Source organism: Haliotis cracherodii, unplaced genomic scaffold (assembly GCF_022045235.1).
Source record: "Haliotis cracherodii isolate W230 unplaced genomic scaffold, xgHalCrac1.p SCAF_16, whole genome shotgun sequence".
Lineage (NCBI taxonomy): Eukaryota > Metazoa > Mollusca > Gastropoda > Lepetellida > Haliotidae > Haliotis > Haliotis cracherodii.
Window position 1 is genome coordinate 22,212,449 of NW_027266271.1, and position 14,839 is coordinate 22,227,287.

The 14,839-nt window shown below is 43.0% G+C and overlaps 1 protein-coding gene across 2 annotated transcripts in view; it reads right to left on the bottom strand.

Annotated features, from left to right (window-relative positions):
• Positions 1 to 14,163, bottom strand: part of LOC139463938 (transmembrane protein 245-like) — a 35,619-nt gene extending 21,456 nt beyond the window's left edge. For both annotated transcript variants that reach the window (XM_071245396.1, XM_071245395.1), the window contains exons 1-8: positions 13,827 to 14,163; positions 11,511 to 11,702; positions 9,414 to 9,636; positions 7,038 to 7,382; positions 5,926 to 6,074; positions 5,350 to 5,454; positions 3,567 to 3,643; positions 1,909 to 1,999 (exon numbers count right to left, since the gene is read on the bottom strand). In XM_071245396.1, coding sequence (XP_071101497.1) covers positions 1,909 to 1,999; positions 3,567 to 3,643; positions 5,350 to 5,454; positions 5,926 to 6,074; positions 7,038 to 7,382; positions 9,414 to 9,636; positions 11,511 to 11,702; positions 13,827 to 14,135 — 1,491 coding nt within the window. In that variant the 5' untranslated portion in view covers positions 14,136 to 14,163. The remainder of the gene's footprint in view (positions 1 to 1,908; positions 2,000 to 3,566; positions 3,644 to 5,349; positions 5,455 to 5,925; positions 6,075 to 7,037; positions 7,383 to 9,413; positions 9,637 to 11,510; positions 11,703 to 13,826) is intronic.
• Positions 14,164 to 14,839: the final 676 nt, after the last annotated feature.

Here is a 14,839-nt window from a genome sequence, read left to right on the forward strand (position 1 = left end):
GATGGAGGTGGTTACCATGGGGCATGGGGCCTACACAAGATGGAGGTGGTTACCATGGGGCATGGGGCCTACACAAGATGGAGGTGGTTACCATGGGGCCTACACAAGATGGAGGTGGGTACCATGGGGCCAACACAAGATGGAGGTAGGTACCATGGGGCCTACACAAGATGGAGGTGGTTACCATGGGGCATGGGGCCTACACAAGATGGAGGTGGGTACCATGGGGCCTACACAAGATGGAGGTGGTTACCATGGGGCATGGGGTCTACACAAGACGGAGATGGGTACCATGGGGCCTACACAAGATGGAGGTGGGTACCATGGGGCCTACACAAGATGGAGGTGGTTACCATGGGGCATGGGGCTACACAAGATGGAGGTGGGTACCATGGGGCGTACACAAGATGGAGGTGGGTACCATGGGGCATGGGGCATACACAAGATGGAGGTGGTTACCATGGGGCGTACACAAGATGGAGGTGGTTATCATGGGGCATGGGGCGTACACAAGATGGAGGTGGTTACCATGGGGCATGGGGCGTACACAAGATGGAGGTGGTTACCATGGGGCATACACAAGATGGAGGTGGGTACCATGGGGCCTACACAAGATGGAGGTGGTTACCATGGGGCATGGGGCGTACACAAGATGGAGGTGGTTACCATGGGGCATACACAAGATGGAGGTGGTTACCATGGGGCATACACAAGACGGAGGTGGTTACCATGGGGCATACACAAGATGGAGGTGGGTACCATGGGGCCTACACAAGATGGAGGTGGGTACCATGGGGCATGGGGCATACACAAGATGGAGGTGGTTACCATGGGGCCTACACAAGATGGAGGTGGGTACCATGGGGCGTACACAAGATGGGGGTGGGTACCATGGGGCCTACACAAGATGGAGGTGGTTACCATGGGGCCTACACAAGATGGAGGTGGGTACCATGGGGCATGGGGCATACACAAGATGGAGGTGGTTACCATGGGGCCTACACAAGATGGAGGTGGGTACCATGGGGCGTACACAAGATGGGGGTGGGTACCATGGGGCCTACACAAGATGGAGGTGGTTACCATGGGGCCTACACAAGATGGAGGTGGGTACCATGGGGCGTACACAAGATGGAGGTGGGTACCATGGGGCCTACACAAGATGGAGGTGGGTACCATGGGGCATGGGGCATACACAAGATGGAGGTGGTTACCATGGGGCCTACACGAGATGGAGGTGGTTGTCATGGGGCATGGGGCGTACACAAGATGGAGGTGGTTACCATGAGGCCTACACAAGATGGAGGTGGTTACCATGGGGCCTACACAAGATGGAGGTGGTTATCATGGGGCATGGGGCATACACAAGATGAAGGTGGTTACCATGGGGTCTACACAAGATGGAGGTGGTTACCATGGGTCATACACAAGATGGAGGTGGTTACCATGGGGCGTACACAAAATGGAGGTGGGTACCATGGGGCCTACACAAGATGGAGGTGGTTACCACGGGGCGTACACAAGATGGAGGTGGGTACCATGGGGCCTACACAAGATGGAGGTGGTTACCATGGGGCCTACACATGATGGAGGTGGTTACCACGGGGCATGGGGCCTACACAAGATGGAGGTGGTTACCATGGAGCATGGGGCGTACACAAGATGGAGGTGGGTACCATGGGGCCTACATAAGATGAAGGTGGGTACCATGGGGCCTACACAAGATGGAGGTGGGTACAATGGGGCCTACACAAGATGGAGGTGGTTACCATGGAATTATCATGATTATGGAACAATTGAAAGATGAGGAGCTGTTATCATTGAGCATTTGAAAAAAAGGGACGAGATTGTGAACATGTGAAATTGGAGACACACAAATAAGGTTGAAGACATGGTTGTTGCACCTACCATTGAGGCGATGTAGTCCCGGCCATAGATGTAGGCATTCTCAGCCATGGAGTCCATCGCCTTCTCCATGTCGGTGCTGTTGGGCAGCCACCTGCAGACAGGACACTTTGTTAACAGGGGTTCTTTGGCCAGATATTGTTGGTGTGGGATAGTATAAATGATTATTAAATAATGCAAAGCTTTCCGTCATATTCTTTGGCCTAGAAATGGTCAGATCTCAGTCAACAGAAACACTAATTGACTAAGCCAATGAGATGTAGCTAAAGTATTGTTGTTGTTTAACGCCGCACTCAGCAATATTCCAGATAAACAATTTAAATAATCGAGTCTTGACCAGACAATCCAGTGATTGACATCATGAGCACTTATCAACACAATGACATGCATCAACCATGTGAGCTAGCCTGGCCACCCTGTCTCGTTAGTTGCCTCTTATGACAAGCATAGTCGCCTTTTACGGCAAGCATGGGTTGCTGAAGACCTATTCTACCCCGGATCTTGGCGGTTCAGCTTAAGTATTGACTGCTATGTTTCCTCAGAAATATTATACTTACAGCTATTATGGGGCTGATAGAGAAAAATGTGAACAGTGAGATAGATTTATACATGTTATTGTTACTTTTATATTAAAAGTTTATATGTATATCTGACTTTGTCTCTTTATTATATAATCAAACAATTATAGGCATTATATGAGGTCAATACCTGTTTTTATGGACACTAAAAAAAAGAAATATAGACCTCAGAAGCTAACTGTATAATTGGCTTCTGTCCCATCTGGCCTGTTAGATACAGGACCTGTTTCTTTCTCAGCAGGTGTACAGAGGGCACGGGTGGCCCAGTTGTCTAAGGCGCCGCAATTTGCTGTGCAGAGTTGCATCCCTGGGGGACACCAGAAACCTATGATTCTGGGTTTGAATCCTGGTTCACACTGATTATGTTTCTAGGTTTGTCAGCACCATACCCGCCATGGGTTTCACCAAAGCAGTAAACGTCTAAGACCTGCATCACCTTGGGCTGTCCTCCCACTTTAAGCTTACACGCTGTGATACAACTTGAGAACTGATCAAAGTGGCCTTAAACCAAACTCACACACTCACTTACTAACTATTTCAAGGCAGCATGTAGCTCAGTAGGTAATGTGTTCTCCCATTACAGAGAGGACGTGGTTCGACTCTGAGTGATATGTGAAACAGCAGCCTATTTGCCTAACGTCTTAAATTTTCGGGCTTTCCTCCCACATTAAGCAGGTGCCGTGATTCGCTGTGAAGAGTTGCGTCCCTTGGGCATGCCAGAAACCTATGATTGTGGGTTCGAATCCCGGTTCGCCCCGAGTATGTTTCTAGGTTTGTCAGCACCATACCCGTGCTCGTGGGTTTCACCGAAGAGGTAAACGTCTGAGACCTGCATCACTTCGGGCTTTCCTCCCACATTAAGCAGACATGCTGTGATGTAACTGGAATACTGTTAAAAGCAGCATTAAACCCACTCACAACAGGTTCACCTATGTCCATCTATGTTAACATTGCACAGATCACTTTAACATGTCCAGGGCTTGACTCAAGTCAACCACATTCCATGCCTCAACATTCAGTATTGTGCTGCTACTGACAATGATATTCCATCATAGGCAGAACTGTAGACAGTTTCAAACTCACTGGCTGATCTCTGGGTTGACCTTCTCGTTGAACAAGTTGCTAGTTACTGTAACCATGTGGATACTCTCCTGGTGGATCTGTAACAACACAAGTTCTGTCAACTCCCGTTAATCCGACATGGTTGATTGCATATGTTTATGTCGGATAAACGAGTATGTTGGATAAACGAGTATGTCGGATAAACGAGTATGTCGGATAAACGAGTAGGTCGGATAAACGAGTAGGTCGGATAAACGAGTATGTTGGATAAACGAAATTAAGTAAGATCAACGTTTGTGATCGAAAATCGGACAAGTACACGATAAGTAACAACACATATACGTTGTAATAAAATAATGAAAAAGATATACTGTAAACAGGGAATTTTTTGCGACCGTTTTATTATTGCGAGTTTTGTGAACGAGACTCCATCACAAAAATTAAAATCGCAAAAATAAGTATAAATAATACATACATACTTTATTCACTGCCATACATCATCAAATGTTGAAATCATCAACCAGAACCACAAGTAACTCAATAAGTTAAAAACACAAATGAATGCAGAATGGTCACACAATACTCCACAAATGACATGTAAACAGACCAATCAGTGTCACTGCTACCTCACAGTAATCCTGCCTTCTTCCAACCTCGCTTGATTGCGTCAGTGTTCTTTGCAATTTTGTCCACAATTTTGTTTGCATTCAAACTCACAGTCATGACACTGAGTCGAGTCAATTATCGTATTTGATAATTGGTCGCAATCCCTTCCGGTCAACTTTCCGGCCAACTCAGATTAACTAGCTTCCTAGAGAAGCTGTCTATTGTTTGGTAATCGAGAGGTCATCTCAACACGGCAACTCGCAAAAATATCTCGTCGCAGTATTGTCTTTGGTGTGGTATTCGCAATATTTTAACGGCGCAGAAATAAAGCTGTTTACAGTATTTATTTTGTTATGTTATATTGTTAGTGGAAGATGTTTTCTAATCATGCAACCGCTAAAGCTTAACACAGGGAATTCTGAACCATTGTCACATGCTGTATGACTGAGTGAAAATACTTTTGAAAGCGTAGTCTGGAATGGAAGTTGCCAGTTTGAAACTATTGCTGCAAAACTCAAGAAAGCCGCTTTCTTAGTGGCTAATGTCGACTTCCCGCTAGTCATTTCATTGGTAGGTCAAAGTTCACGAAAGGTCGTTCTGATGTCCTCAGCGGTATCGAGAACTTATATCTGATTCTAATGAGATCCGATGTTAGGCCCTGACTTAATGAAGCCAATGTTAGGCCCTGACTTAAAGAGGCCGATGTTAGGCCCTGACTTAAAGAGGCCGATGTTAGGCCCTGACTTAATGAAGCCAATGTTAGGCCCTGACTTTATGAGGCCGCTGTTAGGCCCTGACTTAATGAGGCCGATGTTAGGCCCTGACTAGATGAGGCTGATGTTAGGCCCTGACTTGATGAGGCCGATGTTAGGCCCTGACTTAATGAAGCCAATGTTAGGCCCTGACTTAAAGAGGCCAATGTCAGGCCCTGACTTAATGAGGCCGATGTTAGGCCCTGACTTAATGAGGCCGATGTTAGGCCCTGACTTAGAGAGGCTGATAATAGGCCCTGACTTAAAGAGGCTGATAATAGGCCCTATGTTAGGCCGTGACTTGATGAGGCCGATATTAGGCCGAAATAATAAGGCTGTTGTTAGGCCCTGACTTAATGAGGCTGATAATACGCCCTGACTTAATGATACAGGCAAGTTTGATCCTCTACAATAATTCCCCCTTATCACGATGCCACTGGTCGTACCTGAATGGCCCCGATGATGATGAAGAGCATCGATCCAATCAGGAGAATAAGAATCAGCAGAATACTGGTGGCCTTGTCGGTCGACACCTCGAGAGCATCAATCACCTGGCAACAAGTAAACACGATAACGTGTTAGTGATGGGTATCTGAAACTTTCTGCCAATGAATTCAGGAAAAAGGAAATGTTTCAGCTGATGTGCACGGTGATGAGCTCTTGAAGTAATAATATTCCACACTTTTTTCTTTATAACAATAAAACCTACATCATTAATAAACATAATTATAAAGCAAAGTAGGAAATATGTAATTAGGTATTCTATTTGTAATATTACAAAACTGAGTATGATCTTCCTCTTCAATGTCTCTCTTATCAGTAAAATGTCTGTAATATTTGCTTAAGTAAAACATTAGTTATGGGCATGAAAATCTGAATCTTAATTTACTAAATTCAAATTTCAGAATTTGCCTTATACTTCTGCAGACCATTGTAAACTCGGTGTCAAATATTTGGCCCTAATCTGCTCATAAAAATCTCAGTTCTAGTTACCAATAACACCGAAGATGATTGTATCATACCTTCTTGTCTCCCTTCAGTGCAATCTTAGCAAGTCCACTAATGGAGCGTGGTGCGATGGCGTCCTCTCGTTTGGCGTACCAGTCAATCAGTCTTTTCTTGACATTCTCCATTCTCTCATGGAGAAATCCCCCACTGCTGAACTGGCCAGCTGTAAATCGATAATACCCTATCAGTGTTTCTGGAGGGTTTCACATAAATATACCAGACATTACTTTATCAGTCAGTTTCATATCAATACAGTGATCCCTCACTACAACGCTACCTTCGGGGTCCAAATAATTTATGAGCGTTATGGATGATCAGTGGTTTAACCGAGGTGGAATCGTAGGGTGTGGATGACCAACTAAACAAAACATAAGTCCAGATAAACAATGAACACCTTTTTATAACCAAATATAATAATAGGATTAAATTGTGTATTTCAGTTCAGATTTGTTGACTGGTATTTCTGATGTTACCTGATCAGCTGGTAATGGGTTTTTTAGACGGGGAAAACATTATGTCATTCGAAAACTTGAGTTTATTATAAATGCAAGTAAATTTTGGGAGCAATGCTTTACTGTGCGCTATAACCGAGTTAGCGCTATATTAAAAAGCCAAACAGCGAGGAAACAGTGTATTTTCCATCTTTAGCACAGTGAGCACTCTTTTCTCCCAAAACATGTTGACATTGTTGTTTGCATTTTCCAGCCGCCTTGCTCTCGAATCATGCTATCACATAAACCCCATATATTATGTCAGCATATTATGACTACATTATTACACCGCAACCCTTGAACTTTGTGCAGGTCTGCTGGCCCGGGGCTACTAAATTATGCCGAAAACATTCAAAAATCCACTGATGGAAGTCCCCATTGACTAGTAACATTTGAGGGTTATATATCTGAACCATTTGACGATGCTTCAATTTTGCTACAAGAGAATGACGTGACAGAGGTAAGCACAGTGCATGACTGATTTGTTTGGGTGGTAGCTATGGAGATGCTGGGATGTGTTTGGGTGAATTGTTTTTAAGGAAGCTGGAAACTTTGTTCAAGCAGGATCGAAGAAGAAAGAAGAGATGCAAAGTGTGAGATAGATACATTTAAAAATGATCTCTTTGCATACTGACCTAATCCTCTGATGATCAACAGCAGCAGAGGCAGGAAGAGAATCAGAATCATGCCCCACACATGGATCCAAAGTCGGACGAGCACGTGCCCCCAGAACAGAGCCACGAAGCACTGGTTGCTCAGCGACTGGGATCCTTCTTCTGTTGGGGTGTCCTGTTGTTTTGCAACTTTGGTCGGGGTGGATGTTGTCGGCTTGCTTGCTAGGGACAGAGATTGTGGTTTCTGAGTCGACGCTGGAGGCTGCGAAACTTTCACGTCTTGGCCGGCAGAATCTTTATCAAATATGGACTTCCATGGTTCACTGGTCAGAGTGCCGCCTTGCTTTTCCTCTGGTTTCTCAGTTGCTGGAATAAAACGCGAGTTAGTGAGTTCAGTTTTATGCTGCATAAAACAGCATTTCAGTTTCACAGGGCTCGGTTTAGCTATATGAAACATGCACAAGTGCAACCTAATATTGAAAAAGTTATATGACGGCAGTCTGTAAAGAATCAAAATCAAGTCTGGACCAGACAATCCAGTGAATGACATCCTGAGCCTTGATCTGGGATATGATGACATGCATCAACCTTGTCAGCGAGTCTGACCACATGATTCTGTTAGTCGCCTCTAACAACATGCATGAGTTTCTAAAGACCAGTTCAAGGTGAGTTGAAATTGGGTTTAACGTCGAGTCCAAGATTATTGCACTTATATAGAGAGGAAAGCATGTGTATGTGGCTGCTTGTACTAATCTGGACTGATGCCGATTTATAGTGCTAGCCCACTGAGATACTATGCCGCTGTTTAACATGAATACCCCACTCAGACACAGTATACTGACCCTGAGCAGACCAGTCCTTGTTTTAGACCCTTAATGCCGAACGCCAGGCAGAGTAACAACAAGTACCATCATGACACTTCCAAAAATGACATGAAGTCATCACATTATGATAATGCTGCATTCAATTGGTTCTTTTGTTGTTTACGCAGCACTCGGCAATATTCCAACTATATGAAGGTGGTCTGTAAATAATCGAGTCTGGACCAACAATCCAGTGATTGACATCATGAGCATCAATCCACGCAATCGGGATACGATGACATGCATCAACCAAGTCAGCGAGTCTGACCACCCGATCCCGTTAGTTGCCTTTTACGGCAAGCATAGTCGCCTTTTACAGCAAGCATGGGTTGCTGAAGACCTATTCTACCCCGGATCTTCACGGGTCGCCACATTCAAACTGAATCTGGTGCTGTATCCGTGCAAAGAACTTTAAGGTAAAATACCATCCCTGTGATCAAGCAGATAGAGCTCCAGCCCTGGGCCCACTTGCACAAAGCGATCTTAGCGCTAAGACTATCATATGCCTATGTTAAAGTATGGGAGTTACGATCATCTTAGCGCTAAGATCGCTTTGTGCAAGTGGTCCCTGGTAGTGGAAAGTCTGTGTTACGATCCCTGGCCGTGTCATACCAAAAGACGTTAAAAGATGATACTTGTTGTTACCCTGCCTGGCACTCGGTATTAAGGAGATAAAACAAGGATTGGTTGGCTTGGTATCAGTATACTTTGTCTGAGTGGGGTATTCGTAATACACCGTAGCATGGTATCTCAGTGTGTTAGCAACACACACACAAAAAAAATGCATGCACATTGCTATATAAGTGCAAAAAGCTTGAAAGGGAAGCTAAAACCCATTTCACCTCACCTCACCTTTTATGGAAAAAGCGGAAATGTTTCAATACAAAAATCAAACAAAGCAGCGGGTAATTTAGCACGAGTATATTACACAACACACTATGCACTGCCTTAACCATGTAGAGACAGAATGTAGGGTCAGAATGGGTCAACTACAATGGAGATTTGGTGATCAGGCTCTGAGTGATCATGTGTCATCATATCATTACTACATAGGATGAAGCTCCTGCTATCAACCACTGGATTGTCTGTCCAAGACCTAGTTATTTTCAGACTCCCTCAATATAGCTGAAATATTGCTGAGTGAGGCATAAAACAAACAGAAGCATCAATTGCCTTAGAAATGGTAACTTTAATAATGACTTCTTTTAATAATAAAAGGCGACTATGTTTGTCGTAAGAGGCGACTAACGGGATCGGGTGGTCAGGCTCCCTGACTTGGTTGATACATGTCATCATATCCCAATTGCGTGGATTAATGCGCATGTCAATCACTGGATTGTGTGGACCAGACTTGATTAATTACAGACCGCTGTCATAAAGCCGGAATATTGCTGAGTGCAGTGTGTAACAACAAACAAACAAACAAACAAACAAACAAACAAACCAACAAACAGTCACATTACCTTCTCATACTACCGGGTACCCATTCACAGCTTGGTGACAACTTTAAATTTCACCGAATCATATGACCTACCTTCAGATTCTGCGGATTCCTTGCTGGCTTCAGAAACAAATCCAATCACCATGACAACGACAAGGGCAGCCAAAAGGAGGAGACGAAGGGGGCCTGCTACCGTGGCGATGTGGAGGATGAGTGTGACCCACACAGTGATGGAGATGTAGTGAAACGTCTTCCTTGATTCCTCGGTCCAGAAGAAGATCACTGTGACAATGTAGCCAATAAAGATGGTCCACAGCTGACAAAATAGGAAGATGCAAGTCAGAAAATTGATCATCATCAGACTATGGTACATCTGGACCATTTACAATGCAGATAATTAACCTACAACTACAAGTTGAGAAACAATACATATTGTGTATTCTGTTGTTAATAATCTTGTCTAATAATGTGCTGAGGTAGTGAAATCCCTTGACTTACAAAACTGGAGATCTGGGGAACCCCGATAATTAATTTCAAGGGTCCCTAGGGGAAATATGTGGGTCCAGGGTGCCACTGTACAAAGCGATCTTAGTGCTAAGGTGATTGTAACTCCCCTACCTTAACAATAACATAGACTTACGACAGTCGTAGTGCTAAGGCTGTTTAGTACAATGGCACCCTGTAAGGTAATGAGTGAGTGAGTGAGTGAGTATGGTTTTATGCCGCTTTTAGCAATATTCCAGCAATATCACGGTGGGGGACACCAAAAATGGACTTCACACATTGTACCCAAGTCGGGAATCGAACCCGGATCTTCGGCGTGACGAGTGAACGCTTTAACCACTAGGCTACCCGACCGCCCCTTGAAAATACTAGAATAATATGAAGTAAGTGCATGAATTCATGTACCAGTGTAATAAGTATATATGCAATTACCCTGTATATAGACCTGTGGCCTTCATATGAATAAAGAATTGACTTGAAATGACTTTTAATTGTTGTAAATTGTAAAAAAAACTGTCTTGCTTCTATGTTACTTATATTTGTATGTATATACTTATTTTGATTACAGGACCTGCATACTTCTTGCCCAGGATTTTGGTACAATGAATATTATTGTGCATCCTTCGGGACAAAGTTTTCCATTCTATACATTTATGTGCACTGGATGCACATTTCAGCGCTGTGTAACATCCTGGCCTCATTATCAAATTAAGTGTCTATTGTTTCCATGGGTATTTATGAGTGAGTGAGTGAGTTGGGTTTAACTCCGCTTTTAACAGTATTCCAGTCATATCGCGGCGTGTCAGCTTAATGTGGGAGGAAAGCCAGAAGTGATGCAGGTCTCAGACGTTAACCACTTCGGTGAAACCCATGAGCACGGGTATGGTGCTGACAAACCTAGAAACATAATCGAGGCGAACCAGGATTCGAACCCACAATCATAGGTTTCTGGCATGCCCAAGGGACGCAACTCTTCACAGTGAATCGTGCCGCCTTGGATGACTGGGCCACCCGTGCACCCTGGTATTTATGAAGTAGAGCGGCTAGCGATGACATTTGGGATAGTTGAGCACATCTGCCAATACAAACCCTTCTATGTATTAATAAGGAAACTAATTGTTGCCAACTCATCACATTGTCTCGATTCATTGCTTCATAACATGTATGAGGGTTTCTATGGCAACTACATGTCGCTGACTCTCCAATGGTACTGTACATGTATTTGAGAATAATAAGCTATGAGGAGTTATGGATTATCTGTCCTGTGTGAATGAATGGTGTTAATCCAGAGCCCTTGGCGAGGCACTTACAGCATTCATTCACGAGGGTAAGATAATCTGTAATCATGGTAATGCCGACTTTTGAGTCAGTTAGTCTATATATTTCTGATTGACATTTTAACAGAGAAAATGAAGAAAAAATGTATGAAATGTCAACCATACAGAGACACTTCACTGAAGGCGGGCTAATGTTCATATGACGTAATGTCCAAAGTTGTGACGTCAAGAACAGATGACGTCATATTGTATTTTCTCAACAATGAAGCACTGTGACATCATATGACTTCAACTGACAAATTAGCATTGAGAATCACCAAATGAACATGATGAACATGTGCAAATATTGGAAAGTTATTACATGTGATCATTCCATTTTTATGGGTAATATTCCATGTTTTTGACTCACCCACATGGAGCTGAACCATGCTGTGATGTCATGGCAGAAGTTGAGGAGTCCCAGACAGAAGTAGAATATCTTCTGGGCCACTCCATAGTAATACATAAATTGAAGGACTGGCATGCCCAGGAGAAAGCCCCCGACAACGTAGTAATTGTTCCGTATCATATTCAGCAGTGTGTTGGTGCTGTTGTTGACGACCTGTAACAGAAATGAGAGAGAGTTATCATGGTTATTATCCCCCGCCACAAAGTTGATGGGGGATATGGGCATGATGGGAATGGGTGCTGTCTGTCCGTCCGTCAGTCAGTTACGTTTTGTATTGGAGCACAACTCAAAAACCGTGAGAGATATCTTAACCAAGTGTGGCATATAGATAGGTCTAGTGGTGAACTAGTGCCTTTTGATAGTTTGGGATTGAAATGTTTTTCTTTCTCAAGTTTCCATGGCAACGATGTTAACTTTGACTGAAAATGGCGGTAGTGCTAGTTTCCGGAGCATATCTTGAAAACCGTACAATATTTCTTCACCAAACTTGGCACATAGATAGGTCTAGTGGTAAACTGGTGACTTTTGAAAAAAATAATTTTACAGTTTCCATAGCCATGATAGCAATGACTTTGACTTAGACTGAAAATGGCGGAAATGCTGGTTTCCGGAGGGCTAATGCCTTGCACACAACCGGACTATCATATTGGCCATGTTGGCAGGGAATATGAGTATTTTATGCTTGTTATATATGATATTACGTATATCATGGTGAGTCAGCTTGATGTGGGAGGAAAGCCCTAAGAGATGGAAGTCTTAAACGTTTTTTCTTTGGTGAAACCCACAAGCACTGGTATTAAGGCATGGCGCTGACGGACCAAGATTCATAATCAGGGCAGTTTACTGGCTTAGCTGAGGGATGCTACTAGGGCTGGGACGAGTCCAAATTTACTACCCGGGTACCCAAAGCCCTATTACCCGACCCTACCCGGGTACCCCACTGTGGGTCTCAGAAGTCTAAAAATGTCTGATTGGGAACATTTTTAGCATAGCCCTGGCAAAACTTATTTAGATACATGTATTGAACAATCTGGTCATTCATACATTGAAGTTGAATTAAGTTTGAATTAACTATATGACCATTCAACCATAGAAATATGAAGGAATGCACACATTAGTGACTTGTAGTGTAACCATAGAGTTCTAGATAATTTATGTCATTAAACAATAAATCACATGACTAACCATGGGTCCGGGTAGTCCTGTAGGTATCCAGATCCTACTCAGTACCCACCCGACCCGAATACCCGAGTTACCCGTCCCAGCTCTAGATGTACTACTCTGCTAAGCGAATTCTTGCACCTTTCTATTAAAATCTGGATGTGCTGAGATGATCTCTAATATGACAGACTCACTTTGGTCATGTAAGGGTGGAATTTGAATCAAAACTGTTTAAGTTAGTATCTATCATTCATATTTGACCATTGGATGTGTTTGGGGCATAGTAATTATTCCACTTGTTAACAAAATATTCATGGTAAAGATCTGGGAGGTCAGGCCTGGTGACTAAGTTCATTGCCTCGTCACATCAATCACTGGATTTTCTGGTCCAGATTTGATTATTTACAGGCTGCTGTACAGCTGAAATATTGCTGAGTCTTCCATTAAAACCTAAGTGAAAACTTTGTGACTTTTCTTATTATTGATTTCCCGAACCCAGCACATTGTTCAGTTTTCCCAGAAAACACTTGAATTGTATAATTCATTGTGAAATGCATCAAACTGTCATTTAAAAGGAGCAAACCTGAAACTGTACATCACTGAATGAACTAATATTGCCCAATCCTGATGTGAGTGGTGCAATTCACAGAAAAAAACCAATTTCAACAAGAGAAAAAGTGATTTGTGATGCACTGATCTTGCATGATACAAAGTTGCAGAAGAATCTCTTTAGGTGGGGGATATTTCATTCTCTACATTCATTCCCAACCCCACCCATAAGAGGTATGATCAACAGAATCTAGCTGCGACTAAATACCACTCCCCCCTCAACTACCCACTATCTAACTGCACTTCGCCAAAATGCCAAAATGAAAGAAATTACTTGTACCAGGCTATTGCATCATTAATATGCACGTCTCAGTTTCCTGCCTCCGGAGCCAAGATGCATGATGGCTCAGAAACATAATGACTGACAGCTGTCGACAGCTTGTGATTGATGATTGACATAACTGAATTAGCGCCAGAAATAGACTACAGCTTCGAACAGTTGTTGCACAAATATTTCGATACCTGTTGCGGAACATTCAAGACACAATATCACTTGACAACACTCACCTGCACTGGTAAAATTACTAGTCCTACTGCGAACGGAGTATCGGAAGTCCTCAGGCCATTTAACCATTTCTTTAGAACATTTGTTAGCGACCTCTTGAAAGGATACAAAAACGTCCCGCACAAAACTGCCCAGCATAATGGTCGAAGAAACGGATTTAGGATGAAATAGACAGCGATTAGGGCTGCACATGCGAAAAGGATGAATATATTGGCCGCTGTGTTATAAAAGGCTTGCTTCAAAGCCTTTTCGTGTCCCTGTGGTACGTATTGGAACACACTGTTGAAGTATTCCAGACTAGGGGACGCCATCTTGGATGTGATGTCAGAATGACCTGGGAAATCCCCTTCCTGGTTCAAGGTGAAGGTCACATAACCTCTCGTTCACAGGTGTCCTGGTCGTTTTTCGTATATCGGATATAAGTAACGTTGTTCCCAAAACTACTTCGCACTACGGTCATTGATTAATGTCTGTGTTAGTAATCTAAAGATGTAGGTATTTTATAGGTATCAACTTTTGAAAAAAATCTGCTTCCTCCTCATGTTTATTCGGCGGGTAGGAAATACCTATTGTTATGAATTTGCCAAGACATTATACTTTTTCTGTGAAATGTCATATATTTCTCGTGTGTCGTTATTATTCGTGATCATTTTTTCATATCTAAACTGAAAATAATTTGTAGTAAATTTGGGGTACCGCCTAAAATTATCAAGAAACGCCTGAGATGGTCCGTCTGACAAGTTGTTACCAAGTTTACATGTTACAAGAATATTATGTGCAGTCCTTGTTTATACATGCAAAAACATAAACTTGACAATGATATAGTTTGTCACTATCAGATTGATAAGGAAGAATAATTATTCCTCTATGAAATAACGATAATTATCCGTGATTTTGAGACAGGTTGAAAAATTACCTGTGATCTGTGAAAAGGTGGCCTGAAATACCTGTGTACAGTTATTGTACATAGGCATTCCCCACCCTCTATCAGGCTACGAACACTGACTGTTAGAAC